The sequence below is a fragment of the Odontesthes bonariensis genome, chromosome 3 (genome assembly GCF_027942865.1).
Source record: "Odontesthes bonariensis isolate fOdoBon6 chromosome 3, fOdoBon6.hap1, whole genome shotgun sequence".
Classification (NCBI taxonomy): domain Eukaryota; kingdom Metazoa; phylum Chordata; class Actinopteri; order Atheriniformes; family Atherinopsidae; genus Odontesthes; species Odontesthes bonariensis.
In genome coordinates this window covers 29,541,567-29,566,733 of record NC_134508.1, presented here as the reverse complement: position 1 = coordinate 29,566,733, position 25,167 = coordinate 29,541,567, and the positions used below count along the sequence as shown (strand labels likewise).

The 25,167-nt window shown below is 41.0% G+C and overlaps 3 protein-coding genes across 3 annotated transcripts; all 3 read right to left on the bottom strand.

Moving 5' to 3' along the window:
* Positions 1–293: 293 nt before the first annotated feature.
* Positions 294–6,557, bottom strand: timm17a (translocase of inner mitochondrial membrane 17 homolog A (yeast)). The gene is made up of 6 exons (XM_075461497.1): positions 6,465–6,557; positions 5,004–5,103; positions 4,543–4,606; positions 4,083–4,211; positions 2,380–2,490; positions 294–1,146 (listed from the first exon to the last, which is right to left on the bottom strand). The coding sequence occupies exons 1-6, from the start codon at positions 6,488–6,490 to the stop codon at positions 1,070–1,072; spliced, it is 507 nt and encodes a 168-aa protein (XP_075317612.1). The 5' UTR covers positions 6,491–6,557; the 3' UTR covers positions 294–1,069.
* Positions 6,558–9,543: 2,986 nt separating this feature from the next.
* lmod1b (leiomodin 1b (smooth muscle)) lies at positions 9,544–14,041 on the bottom strand. The gene is made up of 4 exons (XM_075461495.1): positions 13,799–14,041; positions 13,421–13,671; positions 10,746–12,449; positions 9,544–10,666 (listed from the first exon to the last, which is right to left on the bottom strand). Exons 2-4 carry the CDS (start codon positions 13,652–13,654, stop codon positions 10,640–10,642), a joined length of 1,965 nt encoding a protein of 654 aa, XP_075317610.1. The 5' UTR covers positions 13,655–13,671; positions 13,799–14,041; the 3' UTR covers positions 9,544–10,639.
* Positions 14,042–15,303: 1,262 nt separating this feature from the next.
* shisa4 (shisa family member 4) lies at positions 15,304–23,746 on the bottom strand. The gene is made up of 5 exons (XM_075461496.1): positions 23,463–23,746; positions 20,773–20,950; positions 19,811–19,947; positions 19,529–19,720; positions 15,304–17,796 (listed from the first exon to the last, which is right to left on the bottom strand). Exons 1-5 carry the CDS (start codon positions 23,545–23,547, stop codon positions 17,756–17,758), a joined length of 633 nt encoding a protein of 210 aa, XP_075317611.1. The 5' UTR covers positions 23,548–23,746; the 3' UTR covers positions 15,304–17,755.
* Between the last annotated feature and the right edge of the window lie 1,421 nt (positions 23,747–25,167).

Sequence of the window (25,167 nt, the reverse complement as noted above, 5' to 3'; positions counted from 1 at the left end):
CAAGAATGTGAGAGGAAAGTACTCCTTTATGTGTATTTCGTACATACTTAAAAGGGGAAGATGCAGAGTTTCAGGCACTAGTCAGGATGTTTTTGCAAGGAGTTCCCTCTAGTGGGGAAAATGCAATCCTGCTCAGGTTGCACAAATTAACTGCCCAGGTTGCACAAATTAACTGCCCTGCTGGAAAAATATTACACTTAAAATGAAAGTTATTTTCACTCAGTGTTCATTATTTTTACAATCTTGACCAGAACTGGTGGTACAACTGTATCAAACAGCTCCAACAGACACACTTTAAAACTTATGTCTTTATTGTACCATAGTACAATCTGTTATACAGATTTTATACAATATGCATCTATCCCTTGCTTAAATGTTTTTACATTGGTTTGAACTGCCTGTGCCATCCTTTGTCATTAGCAGTCTCTTCCACAGCTGTGTGCTGAATGTAAAAGTCAACGTCACATAAAATAGCACAATCTGATAAGTCTTTACAATCTAAAATAAATAATTCACCTTAAAACAAACTAATCCTCCAGGAATGGCATCGTGTCCGATAGAGGTTTGCCTTCATAACTGCTAATAAAATAGAATAAAAAGGGAGAGCCAGATGATGCCGGCCAACTCAAGCATGTGACATATCAATGGCAAATGAAGACTAACATAAGTGTATACAAGCGGAAAGCCTTTACTGTATATTCACATAATAATTCACTATGTTCCATGTGACGTGTTTTCACACTGTATGTGAACAAAACAAAAGCACATCTCGTCCCCACAAGCCCACAACTGACAAACAACTCTCACCACATGTCTGAACTGAACCAGTGTTGGGTGAAAGAGATGCACATGAAAAGGCTGAGAATGGCTAAAGGCAGATCTGTACATGGCTCTTGAAAGGAGGAAAATGAAGATGAGTTCTGTCCTTCACTTCTCTGACACAGTCCATAAAGTTGAGCAGAGTTTCTACTGTGTGATGTGATGGTATTCTGCACCTCCATTTTTTTCGTCCAAACTTCAGCAAGGAATTCAAAAAAGGCCTAGTGGATAAAGAAGTAGGGGAGTCCTCTCACTGATACTGTCTGTAGTCTCCAAAGGGAGGGCTGGGCATGGAAGCAGGGGCAGGTTCCTCAGCAAACTGAGGCCCTGGAGGAAGAAAGAAAAAGAAAAACAACAGAATGAGATAAAAGCCAAACAGGAGTCTGAAACGGCAAATCGGCCAGCATACTGAACCAGAACTTTGATTCTAAGTATGTGGTGCAGGTCTGCACCCAACTCAAACGTACGACTGCCTATTGAGTTACTGTCACCGTTTAGAAAAATCACATAACAGTCAAAACCTCAGTGAACATTTCAGAAGAGATTCAACGTGACTGAATCTCAAACCTGGACCGACACGAATGTCATCAGGGTGGTTAGTGTTCTGAAGCAAGAAAAAGGTTGTTTCTCTTATCATTGTTAAAAATAACCTCCAAAACTCATCATTAGAGTTTCAACAAAGGTGGAGAAATAAGGGTCTAAGTGATAATTTTTCTTTTAAAAATAGTCTTTTACTTTCAAAGTCATATTAATGCACCATAGATTTTTTTTTATTCTTTTATTTAATGCAAATGCATAAAGTAAGCTATAATTAGTATTTACTTAGCAACTGGGTCACATAATTGGTACTGAAGAGACCGGTTTCTTAGGAATACTTTCTGAATGCTTGTAATTCACCACAGAAAGCCTCCAAGATGGCTCTACTTTGTGAACCCAAATGTCTTCCTCCTGTCTGGTTTTCCTATTTAAAAGGAAAAAAAAAAAAAAAAAAAAAAAAAAAAAAAAAAAAACCTTTTTAAATCTAACCCCAAATTGTGCTGTCAATTCCTTTAGTTGCTCAAGTCTACTTTATGTTGCCTTATCATAAATGTCTTAAAACTGATAATACAGGGTGATCAAGGTGTGATTTCCTCTTCCTTGGTTTGTAGAAGAACATTGTATTAGATGACTGCCTGTTTGCTGTTTTTGTGCAAAGCATGCTAGCAGGTAGCGAGGTGACTAATGCTAAACGTCAGATGTTGGGCAACCAAAAGTAAATCTGCTCTACAACCACTGCTTTTCTCTTTGCCAAAGCAGAAGTCATCCTTCAGCTAGGGAGGTATTTACAATGTCAAGAAGCCTAAGTATGCTCAAATCCAAATGGGAAAAAAATATTAATTGTAACTGAGATCAGGTGTAACAATGCATACCTGATTTAAGGTTAAAGTGTTTCATTGGTGTTAGAGTTGAACGGATGGACTTTATGGTTCAGTTTGTATAATGGAAAGAGACTTGATTTATTTTCAGATATAACATTCAACTTCAATGATACAAACTACTAGTACCTAAAGTATCACTCACCAGTTGGGAACTGTGAAGAGGCAAACCTAGTAAGCAGGATTCCAGCGCCCTCTATCAATGCTAGCAGAATACCTCCCATAGCTGCAGAGCCAAACATGGCTACTGGTCCATCTACAGAGGAACACACACAAATAAAGAGCATTTGTATCCATATTTTACATCATCAGACTTAGAGTGAAGAGATATGACTATTGGTTAAACATCTGCAATTGCTCTTCTTAAACAGTACACAACGTTCTGTACATGGGGGGAGATATTTCTCTATGTGAACTGATAAAGTAATGATGCAAAGCAAAAGCCGACAGTCTATAAGCATCCATATGTTGCCTCAGTAAAAAAAGCTAACTTATGGAAGCACTTTGGCTTTAACTAAAATATTATGGAAACACAAAAAACCATGTTACATGTTCCTATCTGTTTAAGAGAGCAGATGGGATAGCTCTGACATGAAGCCTACGTCACCATAACTTAACATTTAATCACAGATGACTGACAAATAGCATCTCATGTGCTTCAAACAAGAGCATGAATGAGTGATTACGTTGACTTTTGCAAATAACAGAAGGTAGTTGGTTAGAATTCTCTCTTTTTTGCTAGTGTTTCAGAATATACTGACATTCTGTATTAATATATTACAAGTATGCAGCTGCAGGGCTGCTTTTCTCTTCCTGTTGGTTCTTTTTCAGATCGCAGATGTAACCTTCCACTTAACCGACCACATCTCTTTCAATGTTTTCTTAATAAAAGATATTCTAAGTAAATTAATTATAGATTGTTACAAATACTTTGTTATCAATGTTCCAGGTCGTCACACAGTAGAGAAAAAAAAAAAAAGATACACTGAGATGCATCAATAATCATTTTTTAATTGCATTGCAGCCCTGTGAATAGTAATTAAATCGAAAGCTGTCTAGAGATTCCCACCGTGACATTCCAGTGAATTTGGCAGCTACATACAGAAGGATGTCAGCAATGAATCAAACTAATGCAGTGAGGGTACAGATCCACACAGACAGGTTTGGCACCCTCTGTTCACAACATTCACATCATACGTACACAATGGTTGCTAAGAACGACATCAGTCCCTGAAGTCTTCATGCTGATAATCTGAGATTTCCCAGCGTTGTATGAGAAACAAAATGAAACCGAAGAAAAATTAAATACGTGGCCAGAAAATTTGTTAACGTTGTATGTACTGCTGTGTGCCCTGCAGCCAGCAGCTCAGTCTTTCTTAAAAGTTAAAAAAATACTACTCACAGCTACGTTTTTATTTCAGCCTTTGTAATAAAAGATTTGGACACTGATCTGTGACAACAGTAATTTTCTTTTTTTAACAAGTTCATGGTTTCCTATTGATAGTTTCAGACTTTAAGTGACTATGATGTTTATTTTGGAAAAAAAAGGCAAGCTATGCACTAAGGTGGAGTTACTTTAAGATTGCAAGTCCGCTTCTCACTCGCAACTTCACTTTTAAAAAGAACAAGACAAACTGATGCTGACCTCGAGGTTTCAAGACATAAACTCACACGCCAGCTGTGGCCACATTAGTGTTTAACAATTATAAATATGGAAAACAGAATAGAAGTTTCAATTGAACTGGCTTTAAACTGAATTCTGTAACGCACATCTGCTGTTTGTGCATGAGGCATGCACGTGATTTCCAACAAAGCACGTGCACGGCAGCTTCTACCACGCATACTCACTTCTTGCAGCGAGGATAGCTCCTGTCATGGCCCCACTTGTTATTGAATTCCAGGGATCTTCCTTCCCTCGCACTTTTACTAAACCACAGTCAATCATGGAGAAGAGGCCTCCCCACACAGCGAAGCTACCTGCAATACACACACTGATTAAAATTAGGCTGTAGCAAAAAAGCGTATACAGTCATCAACAGCAGGCTCTGATGACACCATGTTCTCCAAAATAAAATAAAAAAATGATTCATGTCTATATCTTCCAGCTCAAATTATGCTTTAACAGTAGAAAGAAAAAGCTAAAAACACCTTCATAGCCAATGCCTGTACTACAGGAAAAGCTCCATGACCGGTATTTTTCACCACGATGATTGATTGTAATGAGCAAAAAGCTGCAAGCTGATTAGAGTCAGTATTCTTTAAAATGGAGCAAAACAGTGGCAGTGAGGTTTTCTGCATTTGCTCTTACCTCCGAGTTGTGGGGCTCTGGTCTTGATGGCAGTCAGACTACCCCTCATTCTGTGGCTCATTCCCTAAAAATGAGAGTAACAAAAGCACAGATCAGTGGAAATTCAGCATCAGCTCAGTGTGTCCTTGAGCATGATGTTGACCTACAAGGTCAGACCTTGCATGTCAGTTCTGCCACGTGTGTGTGTGTGTGTGTGTGTGTGTGTGTGTGTGTGTGTGAGCGAGAGAACAACAGGACATGTGTAAAACCCTGTGCATAAATACATAAATAACACTACATCAGTACAGCCTATTCACTACTCAATGATCCCACACTAAATAAACAAAAATAAAAACATAATACAACCAATTTTCTCTGCTGATGTGAAATAAGTTTTGTGTTGTATATAGTACAATTTGTATCAAGATGTCATAACCATTTGATATTGTCGCATAAGTGTTGACCCACGTGACTGAACTTACTGAGGGTGCATTTCTGAAGCCCTTCACTGCCTGAAATATTCCTCCTCCGATAGCTCCCATTGTGAAAGCTCCACCACAGTCGTCCACAATCCTCCAGGGGCTAAAAGTAGAATAAATCGTTCAATAAAGCGTAATCTCACATTATATTCATAAGCTGTCGTGTAGCTGCAAGACCCAATTGGATAACTGAGATCTCAGGCTGTAATTACCGATGGCCAAGATACCAAGGATCATTTTCAAGGAACAAGCACCTTCTCATTATTGATAATGTGGCAATAACATAAAGCTAATTTCAACATTATTGTTGTTAAATTCCACATTTAAAGAATAGACACAATTGAAGATGCTGAAAATTGAATCCAACTTTGGACTAAAACTTCTCTGACGTATGCAACCTCTAGCCCAAAGATTAAGGTGTGATCTTGAATTAATATCAGTAGCAGAAAGTCTGGGCAAAGAGCACAGGTATAATGACAATGTAGGTTTTATTACAGCTAATATTAAATATATGTGCTCCTGGAAGCTCTAATAAAAGGTTATGAAGGCTTTGAAAGTCTTGTGATTGAAGTACATAGTCACTTAAATGTTGAACCCATTTCAATCGCACTTACGTTTAACTTTAATCAATATTTCTAAACGCACGTTTACACAACTACTCAGTAAATTTTTACGGCACACAAAGCACACTTACTCGTAGGCTGCGTCATTTCTAACGCTGTTGGTATAAGGGCAAATAAACTATTTTACCTAGTTAAAAAGGTTAGTTAAACCAAAAATAGGCCTGGGAAGAATATCCAGATTTGTATATTACACAGTGTTCGGCCATAACAAATACACGTGATTCAACTGTTACATTACATGACACCAAAGATAATACAACGTAACATAAATGGCAAACATATGTCAAATCCTAACGGACAACATGTATTTTGTTTTGTTTTGTTTGTCAAACATATTTTTCGTATATTTGTCTCCGGGTACACGTCGATATGTTGTGAAATCTTCAGGCAGCCAAAACAGATACCACACAAGTTGCTAATTGAGCTAACGGCTAAATTATCTTAATTTCGTAAGTTATCCAACTTCTCCCTGAAAGTAACAATGAGCACGTTAGCGCTTCGTGTTAATTGTAGATCGTCTTCCATTATGAACAGAACCGGGTACTGTACTCAGTAATCTCAGCGTAATGACATGTGGGTGAGAAAGCCGACAAGGTCACCAAAAACGTGACTCGCCAGGACGGTCTACTGTTAGCACACACCGCCTATACATTTGTAATGCAACGTTAGCATTTCAGCTAACATCAGCTAACTAGCCACTGTTAATTGAGGTGTTTCGAGATGTGCCGCAAAATGTAACATAAAAATAATCACACACAATAGTTGTCTTGAATTAAATCAAAGGCAAAACTTAATGAAACAATTCGTACAAGTAATATTTTTCCCAAGTTTTAAGACTCACCACGGCTCTCTGGCATATTCCTCCATTTTGTTCTTTCGCTGTTCCCCCTGACGTAACGCCTATCTACCATGTGACGTAAATTGCTCCTTCTTCTTCGTGTCTCTTGGTGGATCATAAACCAATTTTAAAACGGAATAGCGCCTCCAAACGAGCCAAGGTGTGGAATCACACCCTTGCTTAAGATGTTTCATCAACAAACCCTGACTTTTAAAACGTAATGCCCTGTGATTATCCGTAGTTATAAACTCTGTCATTGTGCCTATTATTTGAAACAGTATGTGATGTTTTCTACATTTTCGGGACTTTTACAACCCTCGACTCAAGTGTGAGGGCCTACTTATACAGTGGTATTACTTTAGCTGATCTCGTCATTCATTTTTTAAGCTTTCATTGACAGTTTGCTTTGCTACAGTGTGACCCAACAAAACATTTCTATATGGCCATCATTTGAAATCCAAGAATGTGAATTCAAAAAGGTTCTTTATTCCATTGCATGTGGGAATGCCCTCTGATACTCTCTTTTTGGGAAAAAGTGTTGAACCTGGCCAGTCGAATCATTCAAAAAGAAGTACCTCTCAAACCAAAGTTATGTTTGCTAAACATTCACCCGGACAATTTTGTGACCTCCAAAAATGAAAAATCCTTACTCAATATTTGTTTTCTGGAAGCTAAAAAATCTATAGCCTGTTCATGGAAAAGGGATAAACCTTATACCACTTCACAATGGCTAACAGGGATGTCTTTTTGCTTGGCTTTAGAAAAGATAAGCTACACCACAAAAAATAAGCTTGACAAGTTTTGGAAAATCTGGAAGGTTTTCTGTAATTTCCTTGAAAAAAATGACATTGAAGTAGATGGCTGGAATGAAGAGCTGAATTAGTATACACATTTATATTATTATTATTTTTTTCTCCTTCCCGTTATTTATTTATTAATTTCATTTTAATAATTTTAATTGCTATGCTTTTTTTTCTTGTATGTACCTTCTTGTTCTATGTTGTTCACCGTTTGTAAATTAACAAAATGTGCAATAAAAAAAAAAAAATGAATTCATATTGTCCAATCTAAATTTTGTTCTGTGTTTACCAATGTTGATTCATCCATTAACAAACTTCAATGCAGTTGGATGGAGGTCCAGTATCTTAACAGTCAAATTTGTCTGACCTTTTCCAAAATTTATATTTTCACAAATCCCACTGGGGAATACACAAGTGTAAGTAATGATGTTTCACTTCCAACAAGTGGATCTAGAAAGCCACGACAGTCACCATGCATGCACATCTGTTTTCTCTGGTTTGAGAAATCCCATTGAAGAAGGTCTGTGGCAGGAGGATGGGACTTTACGGTTAACTAGTGATATAATTGATGTTGTAGTCACTATGCTAGTAAGCAGTTTTAAGAAGCAAAAAGAGAATAAGTTGTAAAGGCAAAAAAAAAAGAGTAACTTAGGGGCAACTCTACCAAACTCACAATAATGCCATTGTAGCATTAACAATAACACTCTGAAGAAAATTCCATAAAGTCTACAATGGAGCAGAGAGTGAGATTGGTGTAACATTTTGGTTTACAGAAGTAAAAACATCGTTGTGTTTGGATGAAACAACATGATGGGTGAGTAGAAAAAAAAATTGGTAAGCTCATTCATGGAAACTGATTTTTTTTAAACGCTGGATGTTAAAAGAGAGATCTAATCCAAGTTTTTATAATATTCAGTTTTATATCTTATTGTTTGATTCTATCATTATCTCTTTTTCATGTGGTGTTTGTTTTGGGGCAAAATGACCAGCGGGAGATTATGTCAAGACATTTTTCTGCTCTCGGCGTTTGTTGTTTCCCCACCTCATAGCCTGTGTTAATTTAGAAAGAAGTTTGTTCGCATTGTATGAGATTCAAAATGACTATGAATGGGTGAAGAAATGCCTGAATGAAACGTCGTCATAAAAACACTGAGGTAAGAATTGAGTTTGCTGCAGTTTTGCTGTGTGGCAGTCGGTTTGTGGTCAGGTTATAGCTGTGAAAATGTACATAGAAATATTCTTACAGTACGTAAAATGGTATAATAAAATGCTCATGTGTTGCCATAGATGAATTTGCAAATAGTTCTCAGACTATATTATAGGAGTGGAACGAATTTTAAGAACCTTTTGAGCTTAATCCAGCCCTGATATAAAGAGAATTTTAACATAGAGTTAAGACTACATTAAACCTGCGGTGAACTCCAAAATTTTATAATAAATGTGAGCTGAGTACTTTTCTGCATTTCAACGATGACTGTGGTCTCCTGGAAGCCCTTGGTTTTCGTCCACCAGAGAATTTCTCTGCTGGTCAGGGGAGCAACGACAGCCCAGAGACAGACAGCTGGCATGCAGCCCATTATTAGAAAGGGGAAAGGAATGAATTACAGAGCAAGCCCTGAGAAATGACCAAATACGGGCATTTCATGGATGCAAAGACTGAGGCAGAGTTTGGAGAGATAAACTGTTCTGCTGCTTCTTTCTTCTACTTCTCTGAGCACAAAAGATGACGGTTACCATTTCAGCAGGTGGGCAGACAATAAGCTGCTCCAACTGTTTCCATCCAGCTAAAGCTGATTCTACGATAAAGTACCTTTCAAACAAGTTCTGACATTTGAAAAGGGTTCAGGGACATCATTTAAATTAGACCTGCTCCTTCATAAGAAATCGAGCCAAAATTTATGTAATCATTGTTCATTTTAGAAATCACATTTATGAAGTTTGTTGGTGGGCAAACTAGTCGAGGTGCCCTGCTTCAGAAAATGGAGGTGGAAACCACGTTCAATTCTGCAAGACACCACTTTGCACACTGGAGTTGCAAGAAAAGCTCATTTTAGAGTTTAAAAGTCAGGATTCACCTGCGGATATTATCCATGCTGCACATCGGTTGTTTGCTGTGAGTGCATGTCTAAATATGGCTGTGTAACTATTATGCTTTCCTTGCAACAGCTCGATCTAAAGAACTTCATTGTGTGATTTCACGGAAACCATAAATCGGCTCACCACATACTGAGAGGTACACGAGTTGATTTATCAAACTTCATTCATATGTAATTGTACAAATGCTGAGCACAATCACCTAAATGCTATCAGCCACGCATTACATTACACTTGCAAACATACCAGGATCTTTTATTGAAAACATACAGGCTCTGTCAGACAGTGTGTGTAACAAGACATGTGTGTCCTTCTTTATATCACTGTGGTTTTTGTTCATCACACCGAAGCTCCCCTCAGCATAGCGTTCACTTAAAAGAACAGCAATAATACACAGGAGATCAACAGGAGGACTGAACTAATCCCGTAATGGTTGTCCAAATCCCCCTGGTAAAGTTAAGACATGTAGCTGTATTACATAAAAGTTATGTAAGATAATCAAACACCCAGGCTAGAATGGCTCTGTACAAAATACAACTTCAGATACTGAATGACAGCCGTTTAATCTTCCTGATAAACTGCATTATGTAATTATTTCTAAACTAAAAATCCTTCATCGTGTGCCGAGATTCCACTGGGCTGCTTTCCAAGACTGAGATGTCTTAAGATTTGATAATGTGACACACTCAAAGGTTACCTTTCTTTTTTTTTAAGAAGTACCCAGGTTTTCTTCAGTCAGATCACCATGTTCCCTGATATTTTCACCCAGTCTGAACAGACTTACAGCCGACTGGTTTGATGTGGATTCCCCCTCCACTAATAAATAAATGGTCAAATTAACCTTCACTTCATGAATGACAGACTTTTGTAAATGAGAGTTTTATAGAGTTATTTAAATCGAAGCATGTCACAAGCTCCCACCATGCTCACAGTCAGACGCATATACAAGCCAACATGTTATATGATCGGCTTCATATTATTTAGTGCAAAACAAAAAGCGTCAATATGAACTGAAGACAGACGGCCACCAACTCAGCGCTCTCTGCAGTCGGTTTATAAAGAGCACTGCATCACTCTTTCTCCATAGAGTCCTTTTGGTCCAGTGTTTGAGGGGAGAACTCATACTGAGGACGAGTCGCTCAACCATCTCGTGTTTCTCCATCCGCCCCGCTGCACAGCTTTTCAACCAGCCATGGGAATGTTGAGATTATCTCCTAAAAACCCTGCGGTAAGATGTCCCTTCGCCTGCGCATCTTGACCACTTTGCTTTTCCACCAGGAGGCGTTACTGCAGCCACTTTGGCACCGGCACCTGTGGGGAATAAAAGTGGGAGCATATCTGAATGCAGTCTGACTGAGCAAACATTTCCATAACTCTCTGCTGCACCTACCTTCTTCAGTTGTTTCTTATTACTTCCTCGGATTGAGGCTAGCAGTTGGTCTCTTGAGTTCCTGCTGCCGCCTGAGCGGTCACCATCCGGCATAGGGGGTGGAGGAGGTGGAGGTCCACCCCCAGGAGGAGGTGGAGGGGGTGGTGGAGCCGGACCCCCTGCTCCTTTTCTAGGATTAAGCTTAGGTGAAGGCATAGGAGAAGGAATGGGGGACGGTTTGGGGGAGGACTTGGGTGAGTTCCTCAGAGACCCTCCACCTCCGGTCTTGGGCACCGCCAGCGTCCCCTTCTTCTCCCCGTTGGCCTGCGCCTGCTTCTGTTCCTGCAGGCGCCTCTGTCTCTGTCTGTCCATGTTGCGGCTCAGTATGTTTGTCGTGGTCATCCTGGGTCCTGCCAACTCAAAGTGGTAGCCCAGCTTGAGCAGGGTGGTGTTTTCTTTCAGGATCTTGACCATCTCCATCTCGGTCTTCCCTCCACAGATGTGGCGCTGGTTCTGAAAGCGAAGCTCGGTCAGAGTGGAGTTGTGCTGCAGCGACTGGATAAGTGACAAGATGCCCTTGCCAGTGAGATGGTTGGAGTCAAGGTTGATGCTGGTGATGGTCTTGTTGCTGCGCAACGTGCCAGCGATGGCATAAGCCACGTGGTCGTCCGCACGGCAGTTGGCCAGAGCAAATGCCTTAATATGGGTGTTGTTGTGCAAAGCCCCTGCGAATTCAATGAGTGTTTTGGTCTTGATGACCTCCGAGTTGTTGACATTGAGCTCGGCGAGGGAGGGGTCGTTGCCTCGAACCTGCTGCATCAGATCATCAAACATGCTCGCGTCTTCATCCTCCTCCTCCTCCTGCTTCGCCTTGCTGCTTGGGCTGTTTTTGCCCACACAATTGCCAAGTTTCTGAGTTTCCTCAGCTTTTATGAGATTTCCTTTGCAATCCTCTCTTTCCTTTCTGTTCTCCGCTTTCTTTTCCGTGCTGATCGGTGCATGTTTCTCTCTCACGTGGTCACTGTGGTTAAACAGCTCGTCCCTGTCGGTACTGTTTTCCGTCTTGTCACATTTCACCTGCACCCCTCCCTTCTCAGATAGTTGACGCTGGAGTTTGGTGTCGGGTTTGTTTTTGTCTTCTGCTTTTGGCTTCTTCTCTTCCGTTTTACCCTCTGGAGTCTGGCCTTCTGGGGCTTTGCTCTGCTTCTCAACCATTTTAGAGACAAGCCCTTGTGTCCTGACGCTCTCGGCTTTCCTCTCCCTTTCCTTGCCTGCGTCCCTATCACTTTTCTCCCGCAGCTTTGAGATAATGTCTTTGGTTTTGCTGTCATCTCTTTTCCTGTAGTCATCTTTCCTTTCCTGCTCTTTGCTGTCATCCTTTTTTTCCTGTAACTTGGAGATCATATCTTTTGTCTTACCACCTGTGCTCTCTCTGCTTTCTCTTCTGTCTCTTAACCTATTGTCCTCATATTTCTTTTTCCCGTTGCTCTCCTCCTTCACATCACTTTCTCTGCCCTCCTGTTTCTTGTTTCTACTTGAGTGCCAACTTCGCTCCTCCTTTAAACCTCCTGCGCCTTTGCTGTTTCTATCTTCCACCTTGATATCTCTTTCTCTTGAGACACTAGGCTGTCTCTTCACTCCCACATTCATGTCATCATTCCCCTCCTGGCTGAGGCCCATCTTCCTCAGGTATTCCTGCTTCCGGCTCTCTTTCTTCGGCTCATCCTGCAGGAGGATGAACACAAGTGAAACACAGAGTTGTGACAGAAAGCAAACCACTCAAATTAGTATGTGAAAGGGACAAGACCAAAAAGGAAATTAAATCACGGCAGATACAGACCTAAGCTGTCATTTGGCATCTTTTAAGTCTCATTACTGAAAAGATTTATTGGCTTAACACTGCAAAGGCTGTTCTCATGTTTACGCTTCTTGATGTGTGCTGTGTGAGTGATGCCTGATCCACAATAAACACACTCTTTTAGACACAATATGGCATTTGTGTGTTTACAGTCCGCTAAAGGACAAGGAACCGCTTTTTTTTTTTTACCAGGATACATTTGCAGCGAGTAGCTTGCTAAGTGTTTGATTTGTGAGCCTCCATCTGTTTTGCTGTGCGAGGCCATGGGCCTGGCAGATGTATCCTTAAAAGGCAGTGAGTGTGGAGGCAATCAACCAAGGAATTCCATCAGGCCAGGATTAAGAAGCTCCGCAGGGCCGCCGCTCCATCGACTGGAGTGCCTCTCTTTTAAACACACAAATAGCCAGAAACCTGACTCTCAAACTAAAAAACATTACAGCTTGTCATGGAATCATGAAGATCCCCTTTGCGTGCTTCTGAGAGGCAGTGTCTCGATTAAGGTGTGGATATAAGTCAGCCTCAGTGGGAAAACAATGTTTTTCCTGGCACAGAAGTCAACTCTGGGGACCGCTATTTTTGAACTGATGGACTCTGGATTGAGGAGGTCGAGCTGCTTCAAGCTACGTGAAAAGAGCAGCTACACTTAGATCACCCTGCGAGGAAGAATATCATGTCATGCTGTGCTCGATCAGTCGTACATTCGTGAATTTAAAGTCTCCAAACTTCAGGTTATTCATTAAAGACCTCAAGAGCTCAAAAATAAACACAGGAGTGTCATGTGTCTTGGAAACACACTTTAAGAACACCACAAAACTTTCATGGGTGTTTCCTCACTCACCTCAAGCGACGGCTCCCTCTGACTGAGCCTCGCTTTGGTGTCACTTCTGGTTGTCTTGTCTCCTTGGATGATGACCTTTCCATCCTCTGGGTTGATGTCTGGCACATTCATCAAATCCTTATCCAGCTCCTCCATCTCCTCTGGGGAGAGGGTGGACAGCAGGTTGTCCAGGTCAGGGTCCTCGCTGACCTGACGACCCGTGCGGGTCAGGCCCCTTACCTTTCGTCTGGACATGACTGGGTTGGATTCTTCTGTGGAGCCAATGATGCCAGAAGGTTAATTAATTAATCTTGAATAAAAAATACCTCATATGGAGAGAAGCTGTGTATTCCTAAGTGCCAAAGCTTGTGCTCTGCTCTCCTGTTATGTCCTTCTCACCAAAAAGCCACCAGAGGCATCGATCCCGGTGCAGACGGGCTCCACTCACAGTCTTGCAGTGAGGGGTACCAGAGACGAACAGCAAGAGGCTCGCATCATTGGAGCGGACTGTGAGGCTGGGACATTCTTTGAAATCCTGGTAAAGTGCATGTCCATATTTAGTTCAGGGTACACACTCCTTTAAAGGTAATGGGAAGGGCTGAAGTTTACAGAGCAGACTCACCCAGACCTCCTATTACATCGTTTGTGTTTATAGAGGAGACCAGTTGCTGTTTATTAATGGTTCACTAATGTTTGTGCCGAAGTTTTATTCAAGACTTTTTCCGAAGAGATTTTCTCAGTTTTTTGGGGGCATGAACACTTACAAGATGAAACGACTGCTTCATCTTAAAAAGAGTTCAGTTTATAACCAGCGTGACAGATAAACGATGACAAAGTCTTTAAAGAGTCAAAAGTGCTGTGCAGAGAATCTGAAGTACTGCCGTCCATCGCTGCTGATTTTAAAACAGCCCACATCTATTACAACACAGTTTGGACAAATATAAACACGTTTGGGATGCTGTGTAACACCTAAACACAAGGCACCAATTCATTCAAATGAAAGTAGTGCAGAGACGACGCGTAAAATAATCAAACTGAGACTTTTTATGGGGTTTAACTGTGGAACATATCTGGATAATCAATGAATTTTACTTTGAATTATAGATTTTCAGTTCCACAGATGATGAAAACACCTTAAAGCTTTACAGCTTTCAACAATATCCGAACATTATCGAAATGTCTAGATAGCATCACATTTAAAGTGGGCTTTAAAAGCCAAATTTTGTTGTTTCAACATTTCACGTGATCTTTATAGAATTATCTACATTCAGAGTTTAAGGGACTTTCATTTGTTTATCATCTAAATGTTAAAGTGTCCCCACCTTCATGTAAACAGAGTTAAAAACAACTGGCTGAAATCATCTTGGAGATGTTAAAAAATGTCCATTTGACGTTCGAAGAAAATAGATTGAACACAGATTTTGGTTTCTGAGGTAAAACAGGAGAACAAAAACAAAAATGTCAGCTCATTTTTATGCCGAGTAAGTTCGATGAGACATTCTGGTCCAGCCAACATACGTAGAGAAGTCTTTTTACGTTACATTTTCTGCCAATGTTACCATTTACGATTAAATAAACAAAAATCGATATTTATCATCAGACTAAGGAACATACAAAACACAATAAACATTTAATGGAGGAATAATAAGAGTAGAATATACTGATTTAGTGTGTTTTTACAGAATGACGTAACGATGAGTGTAACGCTGTGTTAGGAGAGTTAATATTCAGGTATCCTGAGATCCTGCTGGACGCTGGTTGATGAAATAACTTCACACATCTGAACTGTGATGGGAGGTTAATGTGGACATCTAGTGGCCAAACTGAACTAAACACAAACCGGTTTCTAACATGTTGCACAAACCGAGCCTTTAAGAAAGAAAGACACAACAGGCAATAAAATGTTACATTCCAAAGTTAAATTTTATGTTATTAGAAATATTTTCTTTCCACTTACTTTATATTACAACGTCATACCATCCATATGACAACAGACAAAAGCCATTTCTCTTTCCCACCTCATGTCAGTTTCATTAAAACACACTCATGGAGTTGGTTTAGAAACACGAATGAACAGAAACATCATTGAGCAAACATTATATTAATTACATATGAAAGCATTGTACCAAGTAAATCCCAGCGTTCTCCTTGTGCTTTAAAAAGTCTCAACAGATCTGTACAAATGGAAGTCGCCGTGGGAAGGAATAACTTACGTCGTAGAGATAAATCAGTGGTTTCCATCTGATGCACTGCAGTGAGGTGAGATGGAGCAGTCGGTCTCTGTCCAATGATTTTAAACACGAGCATCGTGTGAAACGAGAGTTCAATTTGATGAATATTTCAACCTAAAATCGAAGTTTATGACCTCTCTCTCTCGAGATCTGTGAGCTCAAATTTCATAGAATAGTTTGACATTTTGAGAAATCCACCCACGTGCTTTCTTGTCGACTCGAGTCTCGATGAGAAGACTGCGCCGTCAAGCAGCCAGCTGACGGTTGGGTTAATACAGATGTTAAACAACTGGTTTGGGTACAGGAAAGCATCAGAGCGACTAATCAGATCGAGGTGGGGATCAGAGCGGGCCGAGGTTAAATCTTGTGGAAACAGATTTGACCTTTCCCAGAAACTAACGTCAAAAATAACTCTTAACTTGAACACCGATGGGGGGCAGGGAGGGCTTTATTGTAGAGGTTAGAGATGAAAAGAAACTGGGAAAGAAGAAAAAAAAGCATGACATGTTGTAAATGGCCTGGAGTCAGAATCTAAAGTGGGGCTACTGTGATGCTCCGGGCTCTACTACTGGTGTATCTCCCCTCCCTTTTTTTTTTTAACCTTCAAAACAGAGCCAGGCTTGGTGTTTTCACGGTTTCAACTCTTTACGATAAGCTTGACATTTGTCCCCATCTACTTTCCTCTGCCAATACTTTTGTTTTAAATACTTTTACTGCACGAGTGAAAGATCTCAGTGCTTCTTCCGCTGTACCACACAGATGTGAGAGCAGCATCAATCCTCTCATCAAACTTTCGGATCGAGAGCGAGTGAATTTCCAAGAATGTCAAACCACTCCTTCAGCAGTGTTCAGCAGGAGGCTTCGCAGCTTAGTCCACACGGTGAGAAGAAGCCGTTCACAGTAAGAGGTGACCTCAGAGACAATAAATATTAAATGGAAGGATGTCAAAGCATCATATTACATCTCAGGTTACGATACACGGTTTTAAAACATGTTACAATATCATAAAATATTAAACTGAAAAACAGATTTACAAAATATGCATTTAAATATTTAATCTCTTCTTTTTCACGGTTAGTTATTGTAAGGCGGGGCGTTTTGTTTTAATCAAGACCTGCAACTCCCCTGACTTGATATGTTACAAGACATGATCACTTAACATGAGTTTCCATGTGGGCCTCCAACCTGGCAGTGTGGCTCTGATCTGAAGACGTAACTCTAGTTTAATTTCAAACGAGAAAAGAAGCAGCAGAGGACAGACGACTCCCACTGAGTAACATGCTGATGCCGAGATGGTACATAAAAAAATACCTAAATACCAAAAAGCAACTCAGTCTATTACCAAAAAAAGGGGAGACCAAGTTAAACCTAAAGGGTCAAATAAGAGGGTACACAAAATCACGATTTTGTGATTACACAAAACTGGGAGTTCCGTAAAATAAGTCGATCCAAACAATCAAAGCTTATTTCCAAATTGTCCTCCACCTGAACGTCGACCACAATGCGAGAGAAACATCAACACAAATATAAAGACGTCATACGACCATAGCTACAGAATTTCAGCGTCAGAGATTAGCCGGAATAAAGCCACAGGCAGTCATCAGTTTCTTTCATTTGAACAAACTTGAGGAAGTAAAGCATTCTTTCCTTCAGCAAATAAGAGTTGATTATTGTTTTTGTACGTCCCTTCAGATCCCTAATGAGCCCCCGTGTTTAGAGAACACCCTGTCATTGAGGCGAGTGTAGCCGTGGGAGTGGAAGCGTCTAGACGCAGATACCTCTCCGCTTAAAGGATGACGTGACGCCTCCTGTGAAACCCGCCCAGAGCCGTCAAGAGTCAGGCTGCAGGACAGTTTGATTTACATTAGTGCTGCAGGAAAGTAGGACAAAGCTGAAAATAAACAACAACCAAAAAAATAAATTAAAAAAAGCCTTAAAGTGCCTTCTGTTCTCCTTCACAGGACAACCACTGCTAGTCGAGGTGTAGTTTTTATTTGAGTGTGTGTGTGTGTGTGTGTGTGGGACGGCATGGGTGGTAGAGAGCGTTGCTGCCTTCTCCTTTTGAAACAGTCCTCTCTCTCGGTCACAGTTGTTTCCCCACGGTGTGTGCATGAAGATGAGCACATCAGTGACCAGGATACTGAGGTGGAGAGTAAGGTGGCGGGGCTGGAAAATGAGAGGACAAAAACAAAAGTGACATCACCTGTAATAAAAAAAAGCATTCATTTGTGCTGTAATGGTTTTCTGGCCAAAATGCACGTACATTTTTAAAGGGGAAACCCTTGTAGAACAGACCAGGAGCACCACATTGATCAGCCACAGCATCAAAGCGAACAATTGATCATCATCATTGATCTAATCATCATCTAGCCAAACCTCCCACCCCCCCACCACAACAGTGGGTGCCAGCAGCACAAGGAACTGAGGCTGTGTTCACCATGTAAGCTAACTCTTTGGGCCTTTGCAGACGTGCACAGGATGCTACACAAACTACCATCAGGGTCAGCTGTGCCCAAGCTAAAATCATCTGTGCCGGCCATGTTTTATTGCGAGTCATGAGACAGTTCAAATGTTTCCTGGACACTTTATCATGGTGTCCAACAAGCTTTTTCCTCAGTGCTCCTTTAGTTTATAACATTGGGAAGACATTTGACCTGTGAACCAGGTATGATTAAGAAGTATGATTCAACCATCCATTAAAACATCATTATTAAACTTAATTTGGGCATATTTGGAGCAAACTTTCAATGTCAAGTCCCTTGCAGAATTGAAATACCCGTTGTTGTTCCTCTAAGGGGGCCTCGGCTAGCTAACATCTAACCCTCATCCACAAGAAAGACCAACTAACCTTTAAAGATCATGTTACCTCCATTGCTCGATCATGCCGCTTTGCATTGCTAAACATAAGAAAGATCAGGCCATACCTAACCCAACACGGCACCCAGCTACTGGTGTAGGCCATGGTCATCTCCCGGCCTGACTACTGCAACGCTCTCCTAACTGCTCTCTCAGCCTGTGCTGTGGAACCACTACAGATGGTCCAGAACGCGGCAGCGTGTCTGGTCTTCGGTCAGCCGAAAAGAGCACACGTCACCCCTCTGTTCAATGAACTCCACTGGCTACCCTTAGCCGCCCGCATCAAGTTCAAGTCACTCATGTTAGCCTACAAAGTCCTTAATGGAACGGCTCCAATCTACTTGAATGCTCTTGCAAAGGCTCATGTCACAACTCGGTCACTCCGGTCGTCACAGGATTGTCGCCCAGCAGTGCCTACACTGACTTGTGGTTTTCTTCTATGTAGCTTATTGTTAGCTTTGATGTTAGCTGTAATGTTTTATATATTTTTTTTTTAAATTGTAAGTCGCTTTAGATAAAAGCGTCTGCTAAATGCATAAACAAAGACGTTTTTTTTCATTAAATTGAAAACATTGCTCTTACACAGACGAGAAATGACAGATCCTTAGTAGCTTAACATATCTATGGTTTGCTGTACTCAACGTTTCTGGGCCCATTTAAGCCGTCTCTTGGAACAGTAGGAACCCATTAGGCTCTTTTCCCTTTCCTTTTTAGAGTTCAGTGAAAAGAAAACCCCGACTTCTTTGTGAAGAAGCTTTAGACTTTTTTTTAAGCCGGTGAAAGGGTCAGCAGCCACTGAGTCAGCTATCTTTCTGCCACTCTGGGTATTAGTGCATGCAACCCGAGTACGGTCACATGCCTGATGACATCACATGTATTCCCTCTTATTTGATCATGTTCCCTTTCGGCATTTTTGATTTTGTTTGTTCTGATTTATATGTAAAAGTCAAAATGTGTATATAGTATCATGGCCCAGATTCTACCTGACGTCAGCCCTGTCGAGGTCATCGTTTCATTCGGAGAAATGTTCTGCTGTTCTTACCCTGGCTGTATGCAGGATCCATCGGGTGTGGTGGGTAAGGTCCTGGGTGCATCAGTGGGTACTGTGGGGGCATGCCATGATACTGAGGTGCCATAGGATATCCTGCATGTGCATACTCTGTGGGTCCAAGTGGTTTTCCATAAGCATCATACATGGGCTCCACTGGGTAACTGGCCATGGGAATCTGCTGGGCTATGGGTCAAAAAAGTACCGGGCTATGACTGCAAACATAAACTCTGTAGTAGTATGAACAAACTTGGACTTAAAGTGTAGAGGTCTCACCATCATAAAGTGTCCTGCCCCTCTGCTGCCTTCTCTGATAGAGGTAACAGCAGGAGCAAAAGAAGCAGCAGACCATCGTCGTAATAATGGCGACAAACAGGAGGATGGAGGATGCAATGCCAGCCAGAGTGGTCGGGCTACAAAGAGAAGCAATGGGAGTGCAGATGGGTTAACTTACAAAAGAATTCTCCTTCTCACTTTGATCATCTCGCCTCATGCTGTTCCTGCTCCTTCATCCGGCTAATTACGACTCACTTCGCAGAGAATTAACGTAGAGACGGCTGAGATGAGAAGCTTTTGATTCAGACAAATGCTTCACCCACAAATGTGCACCTATATCACATTCCACTAAATGAAGTGCACCCTCATTTTCTCTGTCTCAACCAGATTCCATCACCTCTTGATATCAGCGGAGCAAAAGAAAGCCTCCATTTCATCTCAGCCGCTGACGCCCGCTGATCTGATCTCCCACCGGGCTTAATGAGCTGCAGGATGTCTGCTCTATGCTGGATAGTGATGGATGAGTTCCAGCGTTGTGGAGGAAAGCTGCCATGTTGCAGCCCCTCAGGTACAAGCTTGCTTATTATAGCATTATTACAGTCTCTCTTATGGAACTCTGGCATAAAACACCAGTGGATGTACAGTTAGCTGATATGACAGAGCCATTAATGGGAACATATTAGACTAATTCAATCATCTGCAACCACTGAGCTGTGGGCACTGGAGTGTGTATAAGCATCTACATGCAATTTTCTATTCTACACAGTATGTCACTTTATTTCTGAGCATAACGTGTATTTTTTATGCAGGACCTTGCTCTGACAAACACATTTCATCTTTCTGAGAAGAGAATTTTACAAACAAAGACTACAAAGACTAGTCTGCTTGAAGAATATGCAACTGGATCACAAAAGGTTGAGTGAATTGATAAATAAGTTGCTTTTTTCTTTTTTTGTCCCTACCTGAACTGGAAGAGCATGCAGCGTTTCTGCTCCCTCTCCGTGATCATCTTGAAGGCGTCCAGACAGCAGTAACGCCGGTGGCAGTTCCCGCAGCAAAATGTGATGAGAGGGCAGTCGAAGCCGTTGTGCCAGGTGCCGTTTTTATCCACATACCACAGACAGTCCTCGTTCCCACTGACTGCAAAACAACAGCCATGCAAAGTTTGAGGCATAAAGATTAAAAGAAACAAATACAAGAGATCGGTAGAAGTAGAAGAAAGCTGGAAAAATAAAACTTGTTGTTTTTGTCAGTCGCACAAGTCTTGACACGTCACTTACAAATTCAGTTTTATTCTGCTTTCAGGAAGAAAAAAAAATGTCTTTCAAATATACGCTGACTCTTGTTTCTTACATCTTTCATATTCCAGACCAGCCAGAGCTATGATGCATTATTCAACAACTCCCCGTGGCAGAAGGTTAAAAAGCTGAAGCACTAGAAATTACTGAGGAGATTTAGAGGACTTCTGCAACCACAACTTATGATCGTTTGTTACAATCCAATTGAATTTTTTACTGATGGTTGATGAAGCACCAAAATAATCAGCCCCCCAAAAATTTAAATAATGTCTCTTACAATTTCCAAAGAGTCCTAAAAAAAAATGTTAACAGCTGTGTATTTTGTGTTGCATGATGTCCAAAAACTGAATAAAAGTTTATCATAATGTTTTATGATAAGTTATTGCATTTGAGGATCAAAGATGATCAAATAATATGCATTTTTGCTCATTTTTTGACATTCTGGAAGAAAATCTTTAATTAATTCAATCAAAAAAAAAAAAAACTGAACTTTCTGTGGGCTTGAATTTCTAAATACTGACCGAATAAAAAGAAAATTAAAAAAAAAAAAAAAAAAAAAAACACAAAAATTTCTTAAACCCTTAACTGATGTTAAAAGACCTCACGTGATTATAAGATAAATCACAGCCCAGAGACTGCTAAAAACCACACTGCTTTGTATGTTGGCTGCACGTTTTCCTCTGAAGCCACAAACCAACACACAAGCTAAAGTATCACACAGCCTGGGTATATGCTGTAAGCAACAACATATTTATCCTCAGGGAGCTGTGGATGGAAACTCCAACAGTCAGGACCTGCACAGCCTTGGCTCCTTGCTTTGCGGAGTCTAAAATTGGATGATGACCTTTAAGTGCTGGCATGGACAATAAAACATTCTGCACTTTGATAAAAGCTTCAACTTTAACAAACAAGCAACATTAGCCTGTTTGATACAGCCTGTACTTAAGGCACTGCTTCACACGGTGTGCTCTTTGCCAAACCCCCTTTCACTTGATCATTAACAGAAGCTACATCAAATCTTACCAAAAATGAAGACTAGATCCAGTTTAATGCACCAAACTGGCAGGAACATTTATCATGTTGTTGTCAACACCACCTATGAAATAAATTCGGGAAGCTTGGATGACCAAAACAACACTCAGTTAAAGCTGCAGTCTGCAGGATTTGTTGTTGTCATACGTAAAGTCCTACTTTTTGGCATTTTAAGAGTTTACATGATCTATCAGAACGCTTGAAGTTGAAAACGGTGACCTCCGTAGTCGCAAAATGCAAGAAATGCTTATTTTTTAACCGAAAAATAAAAAGTTATTCAACTTCCTGTCCCGCCCCTTCAAAACACATGAGAACTCGTGCACGTAGACGTGCACGCCAGATGCGCTTACACGACTCCTCATTCATCAACTCACCTGTCATTTGCGATCATGGAAGACACAGTAAGTAGACAAGCCCGTAATGAAGTTCAATAGTCTAGATAAATAAGCGTGGGGACGAGCCTACCTTGTATCGCGCGTGCACAATCGGTGATTGACAGGCAGCAGAGCCCAGCTTGTAAACCTGATTGGTTACCTTTTACCGGTCCGGTCTGCAATTTTGTAAAAAAAACCTGCTGGCTTTGGAGGGACCTAGCGGGACATATAGGGGACCTAGAGAACTCATTTTTTTTGTATTGGGGTATTTAATGTACTACTTTCAGAATCCCCGGACAGTTCCAGGCATTATGCTTGAAAAAGAGTTGCAGACTGCAGCTTTAAGTTGATGCAACAACAACAACAACAAAAACAAGTGAACCTATTAGTTAGTTTTAATGAAACTGGGATTTATTACAGGGCTGTGTGGTTAGTTTTAAGTGACAATTAAATTAACTGAGTGTACAAACTAAAACATTGTTGCATACAACACACGCCTCCTATAAACTGGATGTTGTTTATCGTTTGGGTAAAAACTATTGCAGGAAACTAATTGTACTTTAACCTGCCAGCGAGTAGCTGCCATACTGTGTGTGGCGCGTGGAAATGATAGGTAAGCTTCAGTGAATAAACCACAGCTAGTTAAAGAAAATCCACCAACACCAGTAGGACTAGCTCAGACAAGACTCCACTCATAGATACAAACTGTAGACTAGAACGAGCAGTGTGGGTTTTAATCATCCAGGCCCTAAAATTAACATCGAGTTCAAGCGCGTGAGGGCAACATGAGATCATGTCGACTGCTGAGGGGGACTGGGGGAGTACATGTTAACGGTTTGAGGTTAACGGCTGGGATAACTGACTGTCACGAGGAGCAAAATTGTAGATGAGTTCTACCATTGAACCGTTAGCTAACGGCGCGGCCTGGGTCTTAAACTGTAATCTTACCGGGAGAAGTGCAGAGGACGACGGCGAGCAGCGCCAAAGTCAGCGACAGAGGGGACATGTTGCCCGTCGGAAAAATTCCTTCCATCCTGAATTTGGATAGAGCTTGAGGGTTTTGGGGGAAGCAGCAGTTTTCATTTATGTAAACCCACAAAAGCAGCAGGCTAGCGGTCGCTCTCAAGCATTATCCTGGCTTGGGAACGGCATGGGAGACGGGACAGGCTTGAGCGGTGGTAATTTATCCGTTGAAATGACACATCGAGACTGTGACGCCGTTCAGCCAGAACGAGGAGGATGCTGCCTTCAAGTAGGGCACATGACATCGGAATCTTTGAATATATAATATTCAAAGATATAGAGCAATATATATTCAAGTTATAAATAAGCACCATATTGCAACTAGAAAACGTGCTCATCGAGCATAATTGAGAATCGTGTATTTTATCGGATATTAATAGCTGATGTGATGGACGTCGATTTATTCACTTAACGAGTGGAAAGATCGATAAGTGTTCGAGCAGCCTTGAATGCATCTGCTCCTGTTGCCCCGCCCGCATAGAGAAACAGTGATTTAGGAGTCTGGATATTAACACAACCCTACAAGAACAAAACAACGATTAATGTCAATCTGTGACAAGAATTTTTCAAACCAAGACCTAATCATAAACTAAACAATATTTAGGATTTACTCACATTAAACCGTATAATAGGACAACAGATAACAAAAAGCCATTCTGATTTGGTATTTACTGAATTCACTCAAGTCTAACACAAGAGCTGATGTGAGGCGTGTGCACAAGTCAGTTCATCTTTGTATTGGCTTGTTGCAAATCGCTCCCTCTTGTGGAAAATCTGAAACTTCACAAACGAAATACACCAATCAACCATAACATTATGACCACTGGCTGGTAATGTAAACACTGCTTATTTTGTTACAATGCAATGCTCTGCTGGGAAATCCTGTGTCCTGGTATTCACGTGGATGTTCCTTTTTAGACTTGCGACCCATCTGAACATCTTTGCAGACCAGTCACAAACTATCAAGATGGCAACAGCGGTCCTCCACTAAAGTAGCTTTCCCCAACTGGATACAGTGGGCCCCCTACAAGAAAAATACTTAAGATGGGCTTAAAAAAAATAATAAAATAATAAGTTGAGGTGTTCATCCAGCCTCCAAATTCCCCTGATACCAGTCTGTTGGCATCTGTTGGGAGACAATCCTAATCAACAAAGACCCCACAACCCACAGGGCCCAAAGGTTGCTAATGTCCCGGTATCATCCTCAGATGTTCTTTATGCCCCCTCTGACATGTCAGCGCTGTTTTGGTGGCCTGATGAGGACCTACTCAATATCAGGCTGGTGGTCAAAACGTTATGGCTGATTGTTTATTTGTTTAAAGGATAAGACCGGTTTTTTGACATTGGGCCCTTGATTTCACATTATAGCATGATGTTCTACTCACCCCTGCTTGTTGTTGAACATTTGGAGCTGTTCCGAAGATATTCGAGAGGCGTCTGGCTGCTCTCTTGAGATATTCGGCCATGAAACGGTTTCCTATGGGCAACGTTATACAGGCACAAACTATGCTGTTTATAATTTATTAATTACTGTACACTAGCACTGATAACGTGGAGGTGCGTCGCTTACTTAAAAAAATCCGGGTTACTGTAATTTTGATTTTTTTGTCGTAAAGTGGGTGTTACTGAC